At 53.4% G+C, this 22,728-nt stretch overlaps 1 protein-coding gene across 2 annotated transcripts in view; it reads left to right on the top strand.

The window, feature by feature from the left end:
- The window catches only part of INPP5A (inositol polyphosphate-5-phosphatase A), a 235,267-nt gene that overhangs the window by 76,897 nt on the left and 135,642 nt on the right, over positions 1-22,728 (top strand). For both annotated transcript variants that reach the window (XM_023636652.2, XM_023636663.2), the window contains exons 3-4: positions 17,021-17,121; positions 20,397-20,484. In XM_023636652.2, coding sequence (XP_023492420.1) covers positions 17,021-17,121; positions 20,397-20,484 — 189 coding nt within the window. The remainder of the gene's footprint in view (positions 1-17,020; positions 17,122-20,396; positions 20,485-22,728) is intronic.

The following is a 22,728-nucleotide window of genomic DNA, read 5'->3' as shown; positions in this document are numbered from 1 at the left end:
GCAGGCCAGCAGCGTCACTGTCAGGCAAGATATAAACTGCTGAGCAAGAGCTCAGGTGGGAGAGGGGTGGGTCTGCTCACAGATCTGCTTGGGGGCCTGGGGACACTACCCGTGTCCAGTTTGTGCTTTACCGAGATGCGTTTCCCACCAGCCGCGACATGAGCTCGCCTTCCACACCCTGAAGGGCTTTTCCTGTCCATCCTCGAGATGGCCGTGTGGTCTGCCCTGAAGGGATCTATGTCCAGATTCATCCTGGCTCCAGAGCTCTGTCCCAAGAGGCCGGGGGAGGCCAGCAGCTCTGTCTTCTAGGCTGCAGCTGTTTTCGTATGGTCCTGGGGTGGGCGGAAAAGGTGTGGGGCCTGCCAGCCCGGTGTGTCACCACAGCCCATCTGCCTGGCACCGTGGCATGCGTGGTGGCCTTGAACTGGTCCTGCCCGTCACGGGCTTACTCTGTGTCTGGCCTGTGCTGAGCGCCTGATACCAGCGTCGTTGTCGACCTCTCGCAGTGACCACCCAAGGCAGGCTCGTAAGGAAGTGGATGCTCAGAGACCCCAGGGCGGCAGGCACGGGGTCCCCACCAGGAAGTGTCAGAGGATCGGGAATCCAAGCCGGTGTGCTTCCTGGAAAGCTCAGGCCTCTGCTGCACCCTCCCGCTGTCTTGGAGTGGTGTGCTGGGCCCCGTGCATTGTGCTTGCTGGAGCTGCTGGAGTTGTCAGAAGCTGGGAACCAGTTGTTCATTGCAGCGTTATTAAAAATCTAACTCTCAGGACTGGCTGGGTGGTGCAGCGGTTAAGTTTCCACGTTCTGCTTCGGTGGCTGGGGTTCGCTGGTTCGGATCCTGGGTGCAGACCTACGCACTGCTTGTCGGACCATGTTGTGGCAGGCATCCCACATATAAAGTGGAGGAAGATGAGCACAGATGTTAGCTCAGGGCCAGTGTTCCTCAGCCAAAAGAGGAGGATTGGCAGCAGATGTTAGCTCAGGGCTTATCTTCCTCAAAAAAAAAAATCTAATTCTATGGACCTGTAATTGAGTACATTATGTTGAAACCGAACCTCATCACTCATCACTTCCTAATTATTTTACTACATTTTACTCCTGGGATCCTGGTTGTTTATGCCTGTCGTGTCGGTAGAAGGGAAATACAACGTGACCGTGTGTTGCTGAGCCTCTCACTGCTCCGTGGTCACTGACCTCATGTCAGGAGCTTGACGTGGGCACGTGGGGCATTTACACTCTGGAGAGCGGGGCGTTGGATGCGTAGCAGACCGCTGCCTGTAAGGCAGGCGGGACAGGAGCTGCCTGATTGGCCAATGAGGACACGTCTGTGCCCAGGGCAGCGATTCCGGGGGTGTTTCAGCACAGCGTAGGATTCCTTTGTCAAGCAAGGACGTTGTGTCGGAAGTGCCACCTGTTACTGGGGTGCCGTTTGGTGAGAGTGCAGGGTAGGGGACATGTTCCAGAATTGTCAACCCCAGGGGGAGCCCAGCCCCTCCTCCCATCTTCCTCCTGTCCTCCTGGGGTGGTGGTGCCTCACTTCCCTGCCTTTGGGGTCTGTGGCTCCATCAGTGAAGGTTTACATTTGCCCCATAAGTTACCCCACAGCTTCACTCACTTAAAAGGGAATTGTTTTTCTGCTGGCAGAAATTTCCCACAGCATATCACTAAAAATTATCCTCTTCTAAGGAGAGACTTTGAATTTCTCATGTTGGGCTATAATTAAATCTGTTTTAAAATAAAGTCTCTAATCTGTGTGTCTCAGTCTGCCTCTGCATGATATGATTACAGGTGCCCAAGCGTTGAATGGATTTGCCTCGTGAGCACGAGGCCTGCCCTCCCCTGGAGCAGGCCAACATCAGTGGTTTCCAGGCTGTGTCCCAGAGCGAGTAGTAAGAAGAGCCCTTGCTCTCCCTATCTCCCCTTGTCTTGCCCATAAGGAACCAGGGAAGATCAGAGACTGAAGGGAAATCACATCTTCCATTGTCCAGACTCACAATGAAGTGGCCAGTGGCGGTCCCCACCCAGCTCCAGAGCTCCGATGGGGCTGGACAGCGCTGGCCTGGGTGTTGGGACAGTGAGGTGTCCTTTGGGTTTCTGGTTTTGCTTCCACTGAGGTAAATAGTGAATGTGTTCAGCAAACTTTTTATTATGATGAATTTCAAACATCTGTAGAGAGAATAGTAGAGTACTGGTTACCCCATTCAGCCGTGTTGAACTCAGCCAGTTTTGTCTCAGTTCTGCCTCCACCCACTCCTTGCCCCCCCCCCATCATTTGAAGCAAAAATCAGAAGTGTCATTTCCCTTGTGAATAGCTCAGTGTGTGCCTCCGAGAGAATTAACAGAACAACCCTCACAGGGTCACTGCTGTATCTAAAAAGATTAATAGTAATTCCATCATCTCACTAAATATCCGGTCAGTGTTCACATGTCCCCGGTTGTCTTATGATTTACTTACATAAGATGTGTTGAAATGGACTGACAAAAGGTTTTACATAACTTTATGGAGGTGTAGTTGTGCTACAATAGACTTCACATGTTTAAAGTGTGTGGTTTGATGAGCTGTGCTGTCCATCTACACCTGGGAAGCCATTGCGACCACAAGAGTGAGCGTTTCCATCACGCTCACGAGGCCCCTGCTGCCTGGTAGCTGCCCCCTGCAGCCCTCAGGCCAGGAACCCACCAGTTTGCCTCCTGTCACTCCCTCTCCATCAGGTTGCATTTTCTAGAGTTCCGTATAAATAGAATCAAACGGTGTGCACTCTTCTTGTCTGGCTGCCTTCACTCGGCTTGCCTTGGCTCTGTGTGGTCAGAACACGGACTCTGTGTGGTTTCCATCTTTTAGAGTCCACTGGGGCCTGCTGCACGCCCAGCAGTGACCTTTCCCAGTGCGTGAGTGGTGGCGAGGCTGTGCCCTGCAGCTGTGGCCTGGACTGTTCGCTGTGAACTCTGTTAGATCAGGGCGTTGACTGTCATTCTGGGCTGTGACTGTGTGTGTATGCGTGTGTGTGAGTTTCCGTTATTAGCCTGTGCACATTTCTGGTTGTGCTGTCTTCCTGCCGAATCGTCTCTGATGTTATGAAGTGTACTCCTGTCTCTTAGAGTCTCTGTGTCTCGTTAATGCAGTCACTCCAACTTCCTAGGCCTACCGTTTGCCTGGTGTGTTCTTTCTGCTTGTTACTGTCAGTCTGCGTCTGTGGAAAGTCTGTCCCTCACAGGCAGCGTGTACGTTAGTCCTGCTTTCCTAACCCCCGTCAATCCCTGCCTTTAATTGGGATGTCTAGAGGGCACTGTCTAGTCTAGCAGAACTTTCTTGGATGGTGGGAATGTTCAGTTCTGTGCTGTCCAGTACCGTGGCCACTCGCCACATGTGGCTGTTGACCACTTGACAGGTGACTAGTGTTGAATTTTAAAGTTATTTAATTTTAATTAATTTCAGTAGCCACCTGTGGCCTGTGGCTGCCGTGTTGGACAGTGCAGTCTCAACTGTTAGCCTGCAACGTGACTGTTGCCGTGGTTGAATTTGGGTCTCCCCTCATCACTTGGTTTCTGCCGTGCCCACTGGGTTTGTCACTTGTTCCCCCATTCCTGTTTTCTTTTGGATTGTTTCAATTTTATTTTTTTGCCTTCCATTTTAATTTATCTATTGTCTTTTTTGCCTTTTTAAAAATATGTTTTCAGTGGTTGCTCCATGTCTCTGGTCTCTGGGCCTGGATGTTTCCCCATCTACTTTGAGTTGCCGTTACACTGCGTCGTGTACAGTACGTCTTGAGGTCGTGCGGGTTACCCTGTGGCTCTGTATTGCGTCTCTGTGCACTGAGATCCCAGGGGGCACGATTACAGTTGTTGCTTTAAATAAGGGGTCAGCACCCTCCCCTGAGCCAGGTGCCCCCTGCCGCCTGGTTTGGAATTTAGTTTTATTGGAGCGTGGCCTGCCCATCTGGGTAGCGTGTCTCTGCTGTTCTCATCTACACGTCCACACCGCAGAGTGGAGTTGTTGCCACGGAGACTGTGTGGCCTGCAAAGCCTCGAATATTTACCTGGCTCTTGATGGGAAAAGTCTGCCAGCCCTCCTCTAATAGATTCCTCATAAAAGCCTGATGGAGACAGAACTTCTTAGATTTTTCTGTCGAAAGCTGTTTTCTATGGCTTTGCTATTTGAAGGACACTTGGCCTGTGTGTAATCCTTGGCTCATACTTTCTCATTGAGATTTTCAGAAAAGCCGCGTCCCACTGCTACCTGATTTCTCTGTTGTCTGTGACCAGCCTGGCGCTGTTGGAATGCTTTCCGCTTTCCTCGCTGATCTTTGTCCTGGGGGCCTTGAGGCTTGTCTCTCTGTCTTTGGATCTGGCAGTTTCACGAGGATGTGGCCTGCAGTTGATTGTTCGGGGTTAATTTTCTCGGGTACTCAGTGAGCCTCACTGTGGAGGCTCAGGTCTTTTTCTATTTTTGGCAAGTATCCCTGGATTATAATTTTGTGTCTTAGTTCTGGTCCATTGTGTGGTTTTTCCTCTCCCGGGACCATGAGAATACAGATGTTTCTCCTCCTTTGCCTGTCCTCCATCACTTCCCTCTTCTTGCTCGCTTCTTGTTACATCATTTTCACTTTCTTGTTGATTTTTCTGGCTTCAATGCCCCTTGTCAAATCTTCCCTTCAGTTGATTCTCTGTTGGGCACTTTGTAATTTATCCTTCTTTTCTGTGATGATTTTGTCTTTTTCTTCCATTTCTTCCCTGAGGTTAATCAGCAGTCTTCATTTCTTTCTCCCTCTTTGTGGTCCGTTTCTATTTTGGTTTTGCATTTCTGATTCTAAGTGGTTTTCATGTTCTCGAATGCTTGTTTGAGTCTGTTTAATCCCGTCTGCACGTACAGCTCTGCTCTTCTTCGTGGTGGTTCTTCTTTTCCTCGGTTGTATGTGTGATGTTTGTTCTTGCTTTCTTGCAGCAGCTCTGTAGGGACTTGTTGAACCTCCTCGTCGTCGTCTCAATGGTATTAGCGTTCTGCGGGATTCCTAGTTTAACAGCACCCTCTTCTGTCCATCTAGCAAATCCTGGTTTTTAGGGGCTCCCAAGTGTGTCTGTGTGTCTCTCTGTCCTGGGGATGCTGGGGGATTTCATGGTTCTCTTGGGTCTGTGTGTCTGTCTGTCCTGGTGGTGATGGGGGATTTCATGGTTCTCTTGGGTCTGCATGTCTGTCTGTCCTGGTGGTAATGGGGGATTTCATGGTTCTCTTGGGTCTGTGTGTCTGTCTGTCCTGGTGGTGATGGGGGATTTCATGGTTCTCTTGGGTCTGTGTGTCTGTCTGTCCTGGTGGTGATGGGGGATTTCATGGTTCTCTTGGGTCTGCGTGTCTGTCTGTCCTGGTGGTGATGGGGGATTTCATGGTTCTCTTGGGTCTGCGTGTCTGTCTGTCCTGGTGGTGATGGGGGATTTCATGGTTCTCTTGGGTCTGTGTGTCTGTCTGTCCTGGTGGTGATGGGGGATTTCATGGTTCTCCTTGGTCTTGCACATCCCTGTTTTTCCTTTTCTTCTTTTCTCCTTTGTCCTCAGTGGCCTAGAGCTCCCCCTGCCTCTTGTCTTTCTTCTTCTCCTGAAGCTGTGTCCCCACGTGATGCCGTTTCACATCACGTCTGCTGCCTGCGTGCCCCTGCGCTGGGCTCCTCCTTGTGGATGCGCTCCGACCAGCGGTGCTCTCCACTGTTTCTGACTCCTCACTTTCTGGCAGCCCTCAGAACCTGCCTCTGGCCGTTCTCCCGGCCTCTCCCCGCTCTGCCGGTGTCACAACAAGCGCATAGTTACACTGTTCTGTACTTAGATCCCAGAACTTGGTCGTCTTATAGCTGGGAGTCTGTCCCCTTTCACCCGCCTCTCCCCACTCCCCCCAGCCCCTGGCAACCACCCCTCTACTCTCTGTTTCTGCGAGTTTGGCTTTTTTGGATTTTGCAACTAAGTGAGATCACATAGTATTTTTCTTCCTTTGTCTGATTTGTTTTACTTAGCAGAATGCCCTCGAGGTCCCTCCACGTTGTCGCAAGTGGCTACGTAAATGTATGTATGTGCACCTCCTAATTCCATCATTTCTTCCTCATTTATTTGCTGAGATGTTTCCATACAGGTCATATGCCGTTCTCTATTTGTTCTTCTAGAGATACAGATAGTGTAAGAAAGGTGGGGTACATTCTTGCTGCATTTTCTTTATTTACCAGTTTTCAAATGAACGTCCTGATTCCAAGATGACCTGTGTATGGGGTTTTTTTTGGTATCATTGTGAACTCATGGGTAAGAATATATTTCTGTTTCAGTCCATTTTAGGTGATAATACTATCCTGGATGGAGTTTGGGATGTCAGGTGGAGTTACAGTTCTCAATAGACAGTAATTAGCCCAGCTTCCCAGGTGGATGTAGTCAGGGTCTTCCTTCCCTTCATCAATTCCTCCATAGTTCGCTCGTCCCTTTGGCGAGGCTGCCTGGCGCCAGAGGACAGCATCAAGGGTTTTCTGAACCTGCTCTTTTCTCATTAGCCCGCTGCACTTGGTTGTAAAGTGATGTCCGGTTTGTTTAAGGAAAGCCTCGTATGGACTCGTGATGTCGCCTTTTGTATCAATGAAATGTGTGCTTAGAGAGTGTTGATTTGTGGGTCTAGAGAATGATTTGTGTCCCTCAGTACTGTGTTCTTTTCCAAAATCATTCATTAGTTTTCTCCTGAAAATTTTCATGATAAAGATCTTGTCATTTTAATAACTTAGTTTTCGAATGAAATGTGACACTTCATGTGTTTGTGTTACGTTTCTGCATAAGCTCGTCTGTCGGGGGACACTGTGCTTTCTCATGGGCGTGGTGTGGGTTTTGAAACTTCCTCTCGTGTCAGCACTGTTGGAGGCAGCACTTCAGGGCCTTGTCAGTCCTGACGTGTGGCCAGGAGTGTCTGGGGCTTGGTGAGCATCACCCGATCCCCCCACCGTGGACAGGTGCTGGCCTGTGCGGGGTTCAGGGCGCAGTCCGGTGGGAGTGTGGGCATGGGGAGCTGCCAGTGAGCACAGAGGAGAGGAGGTAACAGAACCTGGGAGTCCTGCCAGGGGATTGGGGTCTTTCAGGGTGGCACCGTGGAGCCGATCTGCATGGGGAGGGGGTTGGAGATTTGGGGGAGCCGATTGGGGTTCAGTAGTTCGGGCAGAGGGATGCAGAGCCACGGCGTGATGTGCTGTACACGTGCTCTGAAGCCAGGCGGCATCTGTGGGGTGAGTCCTGGGCCTTACGGGGTCTGCCTCGATGCCGCTCACTGATGGCTGCAGTTCAGCTCAGGGCTGCTGTGGCGAGTTTGGTTTCCCCGGGCCGCTGCGCCACGGGCTGTGTTCAGTGAGCACGGGAGTTAGCCGGCTGCCATTGCTTTTATGACTGTGTTCCTCCAAAGTGACACCCCGCGTCTCACATAAAGAGGTGTGTTTGCAGTGCTGTGTGGTGTCGGGAACGCCTCCCTCCTCCGTCATGTCTGCCAGCGGTGGTCCCTCCTTTGGCCGGCTCTGGGCCTCCGTCGGTGGATGTTCAGCTGAGTGCGTTCCATTTAATACACAGCTGCTTGTGAGCGAATCCAGGCTGTTCTGGTTTAAGTTAATGGGACCTTTTGTCAACAGCTAAATGAAAGTGTGTCTTTAAGACTCCTGACACACTTCTCCCACTGGGGGGGCAGCCACAGGTTAAGATAACTACCCCCGGTGAAGTTCAGTGTGATTTTGTCATGATAATGACTGTTCATAGTCTTACTTTTCATACTCGTGTGCCTGAAACCTCACCGGCTCGGGGACCTAGAGTGAGTGTGACATTGTTGATAGAGGTGAACTCACACTCGGTCCATTAGAAAGTGTCGCTTGGGTCATTGTGTAGAGTATGTTGAGTTTAAACAAATGTCACAGAGACAAAATAATGTGAGTAATATGACAGGTTCCTCTGAAGAAGGTTCCCAACAGGAAGGGCCCATGATTCTAGGAGTGAAGAGAAAGCTACCCTGACAGAGCTGGGGAGAAGAAAGTTACCCGGGAGGTGGGGTCTCAGGGGAGTTATTTCAGGCCACTGAATCTGTCAAAATCCTAACAAGAGTATGCCGACAAATATGGAAAATAAAACAGTGGGCTACAGACTGGAGATGCTCAGTATACATCCCAGCCCCCTAGAACAGAGATGCCAAGGAGGGCAGTACCTACACAACTGTCGCTCTGATTTCCTGTGCAAGGAAAGTGATGCTCACGGAGCTGCAGCAAAGGCCTTCACCTCGTGTGGACCAAGAAGTGCCTGATGTCCAAGCTGGACTTTGAAAAGGGAGAGGCACACGAGATCCAGTTGTGACTATCCGCTGGCTACCGGAGCGCTCCAGAGAATTCCAGAGGAAGGTTAGTCTGTGTTTATAGACAATAGCAAAATCTTTGCGTGGATCGTGGAAACTGTGGGCTGTCCTGAAAGAACTGGGCATGCTCAGCACATGACTGTCCTGATGTGTGATCTGTGCTGTGGACAAGAAGCCACATCAGGACAGAATGGTTTCCTACAGGCAAAGGTGTCCTTTCATCTCCCCATCTGTTTAATGTGTATGCAGAACACATCACACGAAAGGCTGGGCAGACTCAGACGGAGTGAAAATTGCTGGAAGAAATGTCAACAATCTAAGACACGCGGATGGCACCGTCTTACTGGCAGAAAGCAGCAGTGACGTGAAACCACTTCTGACGAAGTGAAAGAAGAAAGAGCCAAAGCAGGACTGCATGTGAACATCAAGAAGACAGAGATCATGGCTACAGAAGAACTACACAGCTTTAGCGTAGACAACGAAGACTTTGAAATTGTTAAAGATTCTGTTTCCCTCAGCTCAATTTATATGGAGACTGCAGCCAAGAAATCGAGAGATGACTGAGACTCGCTCGGAAGGGCAGAGATGGAAGAATTAGGAAGGATTATCAAGTGTCGTTAGAGACCACGGCCAAGGTTATCCGCACCGTCGTCTTCCCAGTTACTATGTATGGGCGCAAACGCTGCACAGTGAAGAAGGCTGACAGGGAGAAACTCGATTCACTTGAGAAACGCTGTTGGAGGAGAGCTCTGCGGACACCCTGGACCGCCAGAAAGATGAGCAAGTGGGTCCCACAGCAAATGAAGCCTGAACTACCGCTGGAGGCGAAATGATGAAACTGAGGCTGTCGTACTGTGGGCGCATCATGAGAAGGGAGGAGGCTTTGGAAAAGACAATAACGCTAGAAAAGTAGACGGCAGCCAGAAGAGAGGAGGACCAAATACGAGATGGATGACTCCATAAGGAAGCCACAGGCACGAGTCCATGGGAGCTGAGCAGGGCTTCTGACCACAGGGCATTGTGGACAGCACTCACTCACGGGGTCGCCAGGAGTCGGAGCCCACTTGACACATGGCACATGACAATGATGAAATTTTATTTGGCTATCTAAACTTAGGATCCATTAAGATTCAGTTTCAATTTAATTTAATTTCAGTATAAATTTAATTTGGAAAATCGTTGTGTTTACCAATGAAAATATATTGAATATGGGTCTTTCTTCCTTCTGGAAGGATGTCGGTCAGGGTGAAGTTGTTGCTGGGACACAGGAGGGATGCACATTACAGACTAGGGGAGTGCACCAGACCTCAGCCCTTCTCAGTCCCTGCTCGTCTGAGGGGTGCTGCGGTACAGGGGGTCCAGCCAGAGAAGTCACGTGAGAGGTCGGAGAACTGTGTGGTCCTGGGACGGATAACCTGGTACTTGGGCCTAAGGCTCGGGAGGGAAGGTGGAAGGGACGGGAGGTCAAGGACGTGGAGAGGGCAGGCGCCGTCCGCGTGGCTCCAGGCTCGGGGCTGTGTTGTTCCGGGCCCTGTGATGAATGGAGGGTGCCCTGGTGAGGGAGGGCGCCGTGCTGCAGCGGGAGACGCTCGCTGGTAGCGAGAGCCAGGCCTGCTGCTCGGGCCACACGGCGCCAATTCCCTGGCTGCCCTTGTGGGTCAGGGCGCCTGCCTGTCCAGTGATGAGGACGTAAGCACAGGACCAATGCCCTCGACACTCAGGCCAGGACATGTGTTCTCTTCCCGTCCCTGTTTTACAAAAGCTATAAATTTCCTGAGAAAAGGTGACTGAGGGGGCTCTGAGCTCGCTTCCTCCAGGAGGCAAAGAGCTGTAGCCACAGCAAGGGCACAGGAGAGGAGGCTGTTGGTCACCCCTGGAGAGCTGGCTGGTGGGAAAGTACTGCCTGGTGGCCTCGGCGGGGTGGCTGGGCCCTTCCTGGAGAGAGGGGTCAGCTGGGCAGCAAGGGTCAAGTGTCCGTGTTCTGCCAAGAGCCAGGAGTGGCTGGACGCCTGGTCGGGCAGCAGGTGGAGGGAGGGCAGGGCCCAGCTTGAGCAGAAGGAGGGTCCTACAGGCCTCTTGAGAGCGTGCGGTGCTGCGTGACAGATGGACAGATGATTTCTGGGGGTGAGGCCTTGGGCCTGGCTCACTTAACTGCTTCAGCCCAGGGCCCCTCTGATGTTGAGGGCAGCCTGCTGGCCAGAGCTGTCCCCTCAAGGCCTGGAGTGAGCTGGGGTCTGCCGCCCAAGGTGGCTGGGCGGGAGGCCTGGGCTCTCCATGGAGCCTGCGGGGGCTGGTGAGGGAGCAGGGGTGCCACAGTGACTGTCCATGGCCGGTCACAAGCCGACACCTCCACCTGACCGTGTCGGTTACTACATCCGGCCCACATGGGGAGGGGATCAGCTCTGTGATGTGAGGGGAGCAGAGAGGAAGGATTTGTGGGCACATTTTAAAACCATCACCGGGCCTGACTGGAGCAGGCCTTCTGAAGGCTGGGCGGGGGGGTGGGCCTCGTGTTTAAAGGAAGGGGCTGGGAGGCAGGTTTTGTGTGTCCATGGGGGCTCAGTCTGTGCCTAGGGCTTTGCTAACCAGTGGTCTTCAGAGACCGTTGTGCCCGAGACTGTCACAAGTGGGGCGACCCCACAGTTTGTCCTTTAGCCTGGGATGGGGAAGCTGGAGGCTGGGGTACCTTGGCGGGGTGGGGCGGCGGCAGCAGAGGCAGGTGTGCTCCTGCGCTAAGTGAGCAGGTGCGCTGCCTCACACCGTTCTCTGTAGCTTGCAGAAGCCGGCCGTTGTTGCAGTGTGCCACCCAGCACCACCCACCTGTGGCTGCAGGGGGTTATCCTGTGACACAGTATGTTGGCAGAAATCCTTGTGGAGAACTTTCCTGTCTAAATAAAATAGGCGGAGTGCTAGAAGAGAAGGCTTTTTCCCTTTTCCTTTAACTTTCCACCTTCTCCTCTTCTTCCTGACTGGAATGTAGGCCTGGGGCAGGGAGGGGGTTTTGCAGCCATGTTGCAGTCGTGAGGATGAAGGCCTGTGCTAAAGGTGGCTGAGCAGAAGGTGGGAGCAGCCAGTTCGCGAATGCCATCCGTGAGCAGACCCGCCGTTCTGGCTGCTGGCGCCTGCACTGTCTTGGGGCGAGTGGCTGGGGGTTGGGTTCTGTTGTTGGCCAAACACTATCCTAACAGATACCTTGTTAGCCAGTTTTTCCGAGAGTTTTGAATTGAACTCCATCACCCTGGTAAAACTCAGCTTCTCATGTTGTCGCTTTCCTTGGTGAGCCTTCAGCATGAGTGAGTGCTGCTGGAGAGCCCTGCAGCAGGAGAGGCGAAGATGTGCTCAAGGGGGCGCAGCAGGAAGCGCCTTGGGAGTGAGCCCCAAGCCGGGCAGCACGCCCCTTCTCAGAGGGACCCTGCATACGGCTCCTGAAAGATGGGAGGGAGGGAGCAGCGCTCTGGCGAGGGGGCTGAGAGCCTGTGGTGGAGACCCCAGACCCCAAGGTGAGATGGGGCCCCAGGTAGGGCCTGGGAAAGGGTTTGGACCTCACGGCTAGGAGCCCTGGGTCTGACTCCCTCACGGTGCCCGTTGTGGGCCTGGCATTGGCCAGTGTGCCTCAAGGCAGCCGCTGCTGCTCCAGACGCTCCAGCACCCCCTCAGAGGGCGGCCCCAGAACCTCCTGTCTGACAGCCATGGTGGGAGGTGCATGGCTAGCTCCCAGGGATCTGCACTCCCGGCTGTGGGGGGCAGCATGGGTCCAGGGTCCCGGCCACAGGATGCAGGGCAGGCGTAGTTCTCAGGGTGTGCCCGCTGGGCTCACTCTGCTGCGTGTAGCTGAAGCTGGCTCCCTGAAACCGGATCCTGATTTGGGGAGAACATCAGTGGTTAGAAAGCCAGGGAAGAAGCAGGGCTCGTCAGTGCAGACAGATTTGGGTCAGCAGTCTCAGGGTGGAAAGTCAGCCCCGGAGTTCCATTGAGAGTAAGCAGATATGGCAGAAAACCCAGGGGTCGAAGCCAGTGGTGAATTCGCATTTGCTGGCGATGCTAATGCAGTGGTGGATGTGCACTGAGCCTCCGCTCCTGGGCCTGTGCAGAACATCCCTCACGCACGTGTCTCGCGTGCTCCCCCCGCCGCTCCACAGACTAAGTGCTCTGGTCATCCCCTCTGCAGAGGGGGGACTGAGACACAGAGAAGCAGCGACGCACGCAGGTGCCTCGGTCACACGCAGGGCGTCATGGTGGGAGATGCACTGCTCAAGGAACTAGCTGCACCCCGAGGGCCGGAGTGAATATGCAGTCGGGGGCCTCCCAGCCTGGCCTGGGAGGGGCCAGCATCCTGGGGGACCATAGCACTGGGAGTTGAGGGCAGGTCCACGGAGGCGAGACTGTCGGGCTGAGAGGGCTCATGGATGCTCGTGCCCAGCCCCAGTGCTCTGTGGCTGAGAGTTGTTGTTTTAAGTAAAGCCCAAGTGGACAGGCTGGTCCTTTGGGAAGAACGTCCAGCCATGCTGTGACGGAGCCATGCTGTGACGGAGGCATGCTGTGCAGGGCGGCCTTGGGCCCAGAGGGGTGGCTGTCAGCCTGACGAGTGCCCAGGGAAGCCCGTGTCAGTGCCCATGAGGGTGGTGCCCACCCCACGCGTCCCAGTTGGTGCCACTGTGAGCTCAGGCAAGGCTGGCTCGTGCCGCCTGGTGCAGCGCTGGTCCAGGCCCAGGCTCTGCCTCCCTAGCTGTGCCGTAGCCCCAGCGCGTCCACCTGGCCCGGCGTCCACCTGCTCGGCTGTGGCACAGTCCGTGATGCGGCTGTTGGGATGGTGAGGTGGGGAGTGCCTTTCGTTCTTCCTGGCCCGGTGCAGGTGCTGTGCAGGTGTCCCGACAGGGCCAGACGAGAGGGTGGCTCATGGATTGCAGCGGTGGGTGACCGCCTGGGCCCTCTCTCCCACCTGCTGAGGTCCCTCCTGCCCTTGGGGAACACAGACGTCGTCCTTCGTTTGTGGAGGAGGCTCTGACAGGCCGGGAAGCTGGCGCAGGCCGTAGTGTGCGGGCTCCTGTGGCTCAGGCACGTCTCTCCCACCTGGTTTTGAGGTGCCAGCACTGCTATGGTGTCCCAGCAAGAAGCCTGCCTGCCGGGCGCCCAGGCCTGCCCGGAGCCCAGTGTCCTCCTTGCTCTGCTGTGGTCTGGTTTCTGTGGAGTCCACGCTTTAGGTGTCGGCTTCCTCTGTGTGGAGCTGCTACTTTTGGATCTTTGCATCATTTTGGAGATCTGCAGGATTAGAGTCAAACGTTCGAGGAGTTCGGTATAACTTGGATATTATAATCTGTGCAGTAAAAGGCTATTTCAGTTTAAACAACAAAATGTCATTTAAGAGGGAGAACGTTACTTAGGATTTAGATTAAGGCAGACACATTTGAACATTTGCAAAGAGGGGTCACGTATTTCTGCGACTTAAAGCGAATGTGCCCGTCCTGCTGGCGGGGCAGCAGGGGCTCCACGCACCTGTTTGGGAAACGCTCGAGCGCCCCGTGGCCGCCCTTTGTGACAGAGAGCTGTCCCAGTGGCTTCCATCTGGCTTTTCCTGGGGACTTGGGATTGTGGTTCCCACTTATTCAGTGACTAGTAGCATTCTGATTTCTCTTTTTTTGATAGAAAAGGTGCCTCCACGAAATGCGGGAAGTGTTTCATTGGTGCAGACTCCTGGTCTCAGCCCACAGACCCCAGTGTCCATGCGCGTCCCTGCGGCCTCCTTTTTGTTTTCCTCCCCCTTTAGTAATTGGGTGAAGAACATGCAGATGCTAGGAACTGCACATGGAAGATGAAGTGTTGCTGATGTCATGACATATATACTAATCCTCATAATGATCCGCATGTGCCAGACAGTCCTTCGTCCTGAGTCAACAGTTACCAGCCTTCCGGGCAGGACTGTCTCCAGTGGAATTCTGTGTCCCCTTCGTGAAGCTCTGGTTTTTGCCATCAGAAGCGTGAAATCGTGTGTGTATGTTGTCAAGACATTGCAGAGGGAGATGAAGGAAGAGCCTGCCACGTCACAGAGCCTTTGGTGGTTCTTCTGGGTGCCAAGGCCATCGCATCCACCCACTGTAGCCGCCTGCGGCCCCTGGCTCCTAGGTCACTGCCCACCGGTGTAGCCGACATTGTGTGTTCTTGTCCCTGCTGAGCCCTGAGGGCAAGCCTGTCTGGTGACCTGACCCAGGCCGGCCCAGGGCATCTCCTGACCCAGGTCCTTTGTGCAATTTGCAAACTGTGCCACAGGCCAGAAACTGTCCCACCCTATTCCTGTTGGTAAAGGTGCCCATGTGGTTCCCTGAACTTGTGTTGTTATCCTTCCACTCCAGCGAGGGTGTGCTGTCTTGCAGAGATGCCGCGGAATGTATGTGAGAGCATCTGCCGGGGGGGCCATGGGGGCGGATGGCATCCTGGCCGCCTTGGCCGTCTGATCATCTGATGGCAGCGCCTGCACTGGGGTCGGGCTCCACTCCGCCCTGCACACGTGGCATGTGGCCTGCTTCCCGCCCCTTGTAGGCAGGGCTTGCTCTGAGGCCTGTCCCCCGGCCCTGACCTCGCTCCGGGTGCCTTGTCCCCACGAGCCTGCGCACAGGGGGCTGGTGTTCAGGGACAGGAGAGATTCCATGCTGTGTTTGATGAGAAATGAAAATCGCCTTAGTGAACTCCTGGTAAACATTTTTGAAAGGAGAGTAAAGAGCCAGCCAGGAGCAGTTTATTTAACTAGCTGGCACCAAATATGGGTGCTTTTCCCACATGGCTTAAATAAGTGTTCTGGTCAGGATTTTTCCTCCTTTTAGAGAACACGCCCCGTGCCAGAGATCGTGTTTTATGTCACAGCTGGGAACAGTGGGCTATAGTCGCTCCCAGATGCTGGACGCACCCATCGAGTGGGGCAGCTGCTGGCCGCACTGCAGGTCATTCACCCTGTCTGAGACCCTGCCTGGTGCTCTCCCCACTGGGAAGTGTGCATGCAGGCCGGCCACCCCGTGCCTAGTCCCCCACCACTGGCTCTCCAGCTCCGCCTGTACCCTTGCCTGTGAATCCTGGCCGCAGCCGCTTTCCATCAGACTGCTCAGCCATTGTCTCCAGAGCAGCCATGTCTCCACGGCAGCCCATGTGTGTCGATGGCACGCTGACCACTGGGCACTGGCAGCAGCAGGAAACTGAGGCTCAGGCTCGGCCCCAGGTGCTCACGTCGGGGGTAGATAGAGTCGCTTTGTGTGGGGGCCTGTCTCTGGGATGATGTGTTTGGGGATGGGATAGTAATTTTGCAGGTTTTGGTAAATTCTTCAGAGCCAGCCGGTGCTGCCCTGTGTCCGGGGGTGCCTGGGAGAGGGAGGAGAGCACAAAGCCAGGAGGAGCACAGCGGCAGCACGGGAGGTGCAGTGGGTGCGGCAGGCGGGCCGGGCCGGGGAACACACAGCCTCTCGGCCTCCAAGAGTCCCAGTCCCCAGCGTGCTCCCATTGCACCTGCACCCTCAGCCTTCTGGTGCCAGCAGCCCCCCTCACTGGCCCTCCCTGCTCCCAGGGAGCCCTTCCCCCAGCTGTGCCCCTGGGCCAGGCTCACCCCTTTTGTGGCCGTCGTGGCATGGTGGTCTTGTTGCCCCAGCAGTTTGCCCAGTCAGTGATGCACTGCCCCGCGGGCCCAGGAGGGCAGGGCCGGTGAGGGTCACCTGAGACGCCCCACATGGCTCGCTGCAGAGGGTGAGATGGGGGTTCGTGCCGTGACCAGGTGTTGTCAGGTCCCCTGTGCTGGGGGTGTGGGGCAGCCAGAGGGCAGCTGGGCAGCCCTCTTAAGACAGTCTTCCCTCACCTTCCTGGGGACCACTGGGAGGCTCCACAGGCCGCATCTTCAAGGAGATTTACTCGCTGTCATCTAGGAATAAAAGTGTGTGCAGGTTTGCTGCATTGCAGTGGGGTCAGTTCAGGCGGAAGCACAGGTGTGGGAGGACACTGGTGACCACAGAGTTGCTGCTGAGGGGCCTGGGCCTGTTGGCTGTCGTGGGGTGGGTAGCGCTGAGAGGAGGTGGGCCGTGCTGGTGCTGCCGCCGAGGGCCCGCATGGCCTGGGTGAGGTTGTCCCTGCAGTGACGTGGGCTGTGCAGGCCGTGCGGGAGACAGCCCGGTTCCCCGTGAGCACAACACGGTCAGCTCTGCTCACTCCTGGGCGGATTAGGGGTGGTGTGCAGGCACGCACATGCACACATGCTTGCACATGTGCACAGAGCACATAGGCACTCACACACACACGCACACACAGGTGCACGTCCAGGCTTGTGCCCTTTGTGGAGGCCGTGTCCGGGTGTCAGTGGTGGCTGTCCTTACTTGTGAGATTATGGCTGGTGTATTTGTTCTTTTGGGCCTTTCCAGATGCTCCACAGTCGATACGTATGACATTTTATGATTGGAAAAAAAAATGCCCCTAAAAAATGGAAGAAAGTTCTAAGAAATTCTGAATTCCTTCTAAGGAAGTTATACTAAAGGGGCAGTGGGAGACACTGGACACGGTGATGATCGGATGCATAAAGGCGGTGTGGTTCCTAGGATTTGTTAAAAAACCGGCGTTGTGAACGTGGGTTTGTCCCGACAGCCCCTTCCCCGCGGGGGTGGCGGGCCCCGTGCGGCCCAGGGGAAGCGCTGACGGCCCTGTCCTGTGCTTCCTTCCCAGATCGTCCACACACACAGGCCGCACTTCATGGCCCTGCACTGCCAGGAGTTCGGGGGGAAGAACTACGAGGCCTCCATGTCCCACGTGGACAAGTTCGTCAAGTAAGTCTGGGCGCCCGGCCTGCTGCACCCTCCCTGGGGCGGGGCGGGGCGGGGGCTCCTGGGGGACGGCGGCCGCAGCCTCACCGTTCAGTGTTCTGGGAGGCACCTTCGGTGGGCCACAGTTTTCCAAAGAGAAAGTGTAGCCCAAGTGTGTGACAGCGTGCCTCCTGGGGGGCGCAGGGTGACAGCGTGCCTCTGGGGGGCGCAGGGTGACAGTGGTACCTTGGGCTTAGAGACTTCAGCCCTGGCTTCCAGGTGGAGAGTCTCGTCCATGTTGGAGGTCATATTTCGTGTGGTCTCATGGCTGCCAGCCTGCTGCTGCTGAGGACGCATGGACGAATGGACAGACAGGACTCTTTCTGTCCAGTAGCTCACAGCTGCATTTGTCACAGTGAAGTGGGGACAGAGCTCCAGTCGCCTTTGGAAAGGGAAATCTCTGTCGTTTGGGAGGCAAGAGCCACAGGCAGCATGCCAGCTTCAGGCGCATGCCCCACGGCTCCTCAGGACAGGCCTCCTGCTGCTGCTCAGGGAGGAGGGGCACCGAGGCCTCTGCACGAGTTCCCTGCTGGAAAGCGGTGTCCCCATCTCCCTGTTGGTGGCGGCAGCTGCTGGAGCGTCCTCTCTTCCTTTTGTTGTGCGTCTGGTCCGAGTGCCTGGGGACGCCCACTCTGCCCTCAGGCACCCTGAGCCCGCCTGCTGTGTCCCCCACGCCCAGACTGGGCACTGTGGCTGCTTCTGCCAGCAGAGTGTGGAGAAGTGCCGCTTCCTGACTTGCGAGGCGGTCGTCAAGGGCCGCTGTGCTGGGAGGCAGCTAGGGCAGGTGTGGGGCCCACCATGGGACAGAGTCCGCGCCCTGTCTGCCTGGAGCCCAGCCTCAGTCCTCCTGTTGAGGTCCCCGATGTTGGCATTTGACACAAGCAGTCCATCCATATTTTCACCTGTTAAATTGTGGGGTAATTTGTTAAAGGGCAAATTTTTAAAAGTAAATTCCTCATGTTTCTAAAATAATCTGTCATTTTAAGGCAATTCCAATCAAAAGTTTTCTTAACAAAATAGTCCTAAAATTAATATGGAAGAGCCAAGAGTTGAGAATAGCTGAAATAATTCTGAAAAGAACCGGTGGGTGTTCTTAGCTCTGTGCTGCCGGCTTCCTGGAAGCAGTGAATGCTGCGATGGGGACGGACGCCCAGCAGAGCTACAGTCGAGCCCGCCAGAGTCAGCGGGGCGTGGCGGGTGGCGGCTGGGTCCAGGCAGCAGGACTGGTCCTGTGTGGGAAGAAAGGACGCCAGGTCCCCACTTCACGCTGCGGCTGTCCCCACGCGGGGTGAGTGCCAGTTGTGCTACTGAGTAAATGTGAAGGGCACAATTACAGTTCCGAGACGGAAATGTGGGAGATATCTTTATGTATTATTGGATATATTATATATATTAGAAATTTAATATGTATATGTTATATATAGTGTATCTTTATAGCTTTGGGATAGGAAGAGGTTTCTTTAAAAATGTGCTGAAAGTATGGCCTGCGAAAGAATAGGTCGATAAACCTGACCATGTTAAAATTAAGAGCTCCTTGTATCAAAAGACTATAAACAAAGTAAAAATTTAGTCCAACTTGGGAAAAAGTACTTTACTGACCAAAATCGGTCTTTAAATGTGTAAAGAACTCCAGGAAGTCAATAGGGAAAAAACACCACTGGAAAAGCCGGCATTTCACGGAGGAGAGAAGCCGGGTGGAAGGCGGTCTGCTCTGTGTCCGGCAGAGCTGCACGGCTCCTGTCCCCCACGGGCTCCGCCACGCTTTCTGCTCCCCGCCGTCCTTGTGCTGTGCTAGATTTTCCTCCTACCCGTGCTGCACACGTCACACCTTGTTGTCATTTTCGCTTTAGACAGTCTGTTATCTTTTAAAAAGTAAGAGAAAATGTTATTTGTTTTTGCCAGCTCATCTGTCATTTCCGTGCTCTTCCGTTCTTTGTGTTGGTTCGGGTTTCTGTCTGCTGTCATTTTCCTTCAGCCTGAGGGCGTCTTTACCATCTATCTCCACACAAATCGCTGCTGATGGCTTCCCTCAGCTTTTGTTTGTCTGAAAAAAGTCTTTGTCTTCACTTTTGAAAGACATTTTTGTGGTAAATAGAATTCTAGCTTGTCAATTTTTTTCTTTTAGTACTTTAAGGATATTGTTCCATTGTCTTCTGTATTGCATTGTTTCTGATGAGAATCTCGCCATTGTTCCGATCTTAATTTTCTGTATATAATGTCTTTTTTTTCCCCCAACTGCTAGATTTTGTCTTTCTAGCTGGTTTGCAGCAACTTGATTATATTGTCTTTAGTTTGATTCTCTTTGTGTGTATTTTACTTGGAGTTCTTTTGAGCTTTTTCAATCTGTATGTTTATAATTTTAATCAAATTTGCAAAAAGTTTGTCCACTGCTTCTTTAAATATTGTTTTTCTTTTCCTTCCCTTCTCTTGTGTCCTCAGACTCCGGTTTCCTAACGTTGGATCGATGCTGTCGCTCGGGTCCCTAAGCCCTTTTAATTCTTTTCAGTTCGTTTTTCCTCTTTCTTCAGTTTGGATAGTTTCTGTTGCTGATCTTTGAGTCCCTGATCTTTTCTTTTTTAGGTTTTAATCTACTGTTAGGTCCAGCCAGTGAATTTGTTTCTGCAAATTATTATATAAATTTATTTAAAATTACTATATTTATTTAAAATAAATTTATATAAAATTACTATATAAATTATGTAATATAAATATTATGTTGCCAGCTCTAGAAGTTTCGTGTATGGTTCGATGTCGTCTATCTTCCCTCCTTGTGTTCATATTTTCATTTAAGTCTTTGATCATGTCTATAATGCTGCTTCAAGGTTCTTGTCAGTGAATTGCCTTATTTTTGTCCTTTCTCGTCTGTTTCTGTTGACTGCGTTTTTGTAGACATGTCATATTTTGTTGCTTCTTCGTGTGTCAGGTAATTGTTGACATGGTGCAGACGTCGTGAAGGGTGTGTCATTGTGTCTGCATCTTGTTTCTTCCCTTGAAGCGTATTGGGGTTTGTTCCTTCAGGCAGTCAGGGTCTTGAGGCTCAGGTTGATCCTTCAGGCTCCTTCCCTCCCTCCTTCCTTCTCTCCCTCCTCTCTTCCTTCCACAGTCGGTCGGTGGTGTTTTCAGGGTGATGGGAAACTTGGTGTCCAAGCTAACATCCTGTGCCTCGTAAACAAATGCCTGTAAAATGATGAGGTGTCTGTGTGACTTTTGCATTAAAGAACTCACTTGTTTCCTTCCAGAGAACTACTGTCCAGTGATGCAATGAAAGAATACAACAGGGCTCGAGTCTACCTGGATGAGAACTACAAATCCCAGGAGCATTTTACAGTAAGTGTTCTTCCGTTCCATGGATCAGCATTAGAAAAATGGAGCGTCTGCTGAAGCCACCCTTCTTCTAATTAAGTAAAGAGAGTCTGTGGACGGCTCTCTGTCACAGCGTAATGCCATCATGCCTGAATTAAAATGTCACTGCGTTCCTGCGGCCTGTTGGGTGGTCCAAGTCCACGGCTCACCTGGCAGGAACGTGGGCACGGTGCAGATGGGGGGCCTCGGCTGCTCCTGGAAGGCACCTTGATTGGCTTGTCATCAGCTAGCATGACAAGGCCTGCATGGGAGTTGGAAGGTGGACAGCCAAGGACCCCAGGGCTTTGGCATGCGGGAAGATAATAGGGAGAGTCGGGGGCTCCAAGCCTCACAGAGACGAGGGATTAAACCAGCCGTGGATCTGCTCTGCAGAGGAGCCTGTGCCACCAGGCTTGCTCCTGTACTCAGCCAGTCCTGGAAGCCCTGGACAGACCTCCAGAGGGGCCGGGCTGCCTCCAGGGGCATGGGTCTCTCTCCAGAGGGGCTAGGCTGCCTGCAGGCGGGTGGGTCTCTCTCCAGAGGGGCCAGGCTGCCTCCAGGGGAATGGGTCTCTCTTCAGAGGGGCCGGGCTGCCTCCAGAGGGACAGGTCTCTCTCCAGAGGGACCAGGTGACCTCCAGAAGGGCTGGCCATAGCGGAGTGGGACAGAGCCCCCCACAGAGCTAGGTGAGACCTGTCCCTCCTCCTCAAGAGTCCTTGTTCTGACATGGACAGTGGACCCTGGGAAGGCGGCCCGAGGGAGGTGTGACAGCCACAGGATGGACGAGGGGCAGAGGCAGGACTCAGAGCCTTCTTGGAGAAGCAGATGTTGAACGGGTTTGCACAGCTGGTTGTGTGTTTGGAGGATCGTGTCTGAAGCGCCGTGTCTTGAGGGAAGCCCTGAAGCTGCTGCGCTGGCCTGGTTTCCTCTGCTGTCTGTCCCCTGGCATCCTTCCCCTCCCTCTGTCCCATCGCTACAAGTACAGGTGCCTGTTTGATGGTCTTCTCCACGATGCACGATGTTGTCTGCAGGCAGCAGCGGTGTGGGTCCTGCCCTCAGCTTGTCCCCTGGCCCTGGGAGCCTGGTGTGCAGCAGGCACTCAGCCACCATTTGCCGGCTGCTTGGAGCACTGGATGCCCATGTGCTGAGGCAGAGGCTGGGGCCGCGGAGAGCGTCCTGTGCAGGGAGCAGCAGGAGCAAAGATGCCACCTCCCCAGGGCTGCAACCTTGAGATCGTCCTTCGGGTTAGCCAGGCACCTGTCAGTTTTCAGTCTTTAAATCTGGGGCATCTAATGCCAGTTAAGTCATGTCTTTCCATTGCTGAGAGTCACATGACTGCAGGTTCATGTCCCACCCTCAGCTGCATCTGCAGGATGCTGCGTCCTGGTGTCTTTCCTCTGCTGCTCTCCTTGGCAGCTCTCTCAGACCCTGCTCCAGGCCCACCTTCCACCATTCGCAGGTCGCCTCCCTGCTGGCCTGCTGTGCTTGGTCCTCCACCCCACTGCTTGCACCGGTCTTGGCCCTTGTCCCCTGAGGTTGGGGCACAGCCCCATCCCTCTCTCCTCTGGCTTTCTACCTTTTCCATGCTGACTGCGTCCTCTCAGCTTGTCCTTTAAATAAAGATGCTTCTGTCCTGACAACCCTGCTATGACCAACTTCCTGCTGTTCTCAAGCAAGGCTTATTCAGATAAAAAAATACACTATCTGGAATTAAAAATACACTAGTTGGGGTTAACAGCAGGTTAGACACTGTAGAACAAAAGAAAAGTTAATTGAACTTGAAGACATGGCAATAGAAACTACTCAGAATAAAACAGCTAGAGGAAAAAAGTTAATAGAACATGACTTCCCTGTGATATACTATCTAGTGGTCTAACATACATGTGAACGGAGTCCCAGAAGGAGAGGGCGGAGGTGTCTCCTCGCCACTGTCACCCTCAGAGGCGTTGGTCTCTGCTCGCTCTCTCTGCTGTATCCTTGAAGCCGCCGTGTTCCAGCAGTCATTGGTCACCTCCTCCTCATGGAAACTGTCCTTGGGTCTTCACAGCCTCCTTTAAATAGAAGACACAGGTATTTTAGAAGTAAAAGGATAAAGAAAAGTATATCATGCAGACGTAAGGTAAAGGGAAGTAGGAGTGGCTGTATTAATATCAAAGTAGACTTCAGAATATTGCCAGGGATAAGGGGGGCCTCTCATAAGGATAAAGAGATCAATTCCCCCCCAGTGTC

This window comes from Equus caballus, chromosome 1 (genome assembly GCF_041296265.1).
Source record: "Equus caballus isolate H_3958 breed thoroughbred chromosome 1, TB-T2T, whole genome shotgun sequence".
NCBI lineage: Eukaryota > Metazoa > Chordata > Mammalia > Perissodactyla > Equidae > Equus > Equus caballus.
The sequence above is the reverse complement of the archived record's forward strand: the minus strand, read 5'-3'. Positions and strand labels throughout refer to the sequence as shown.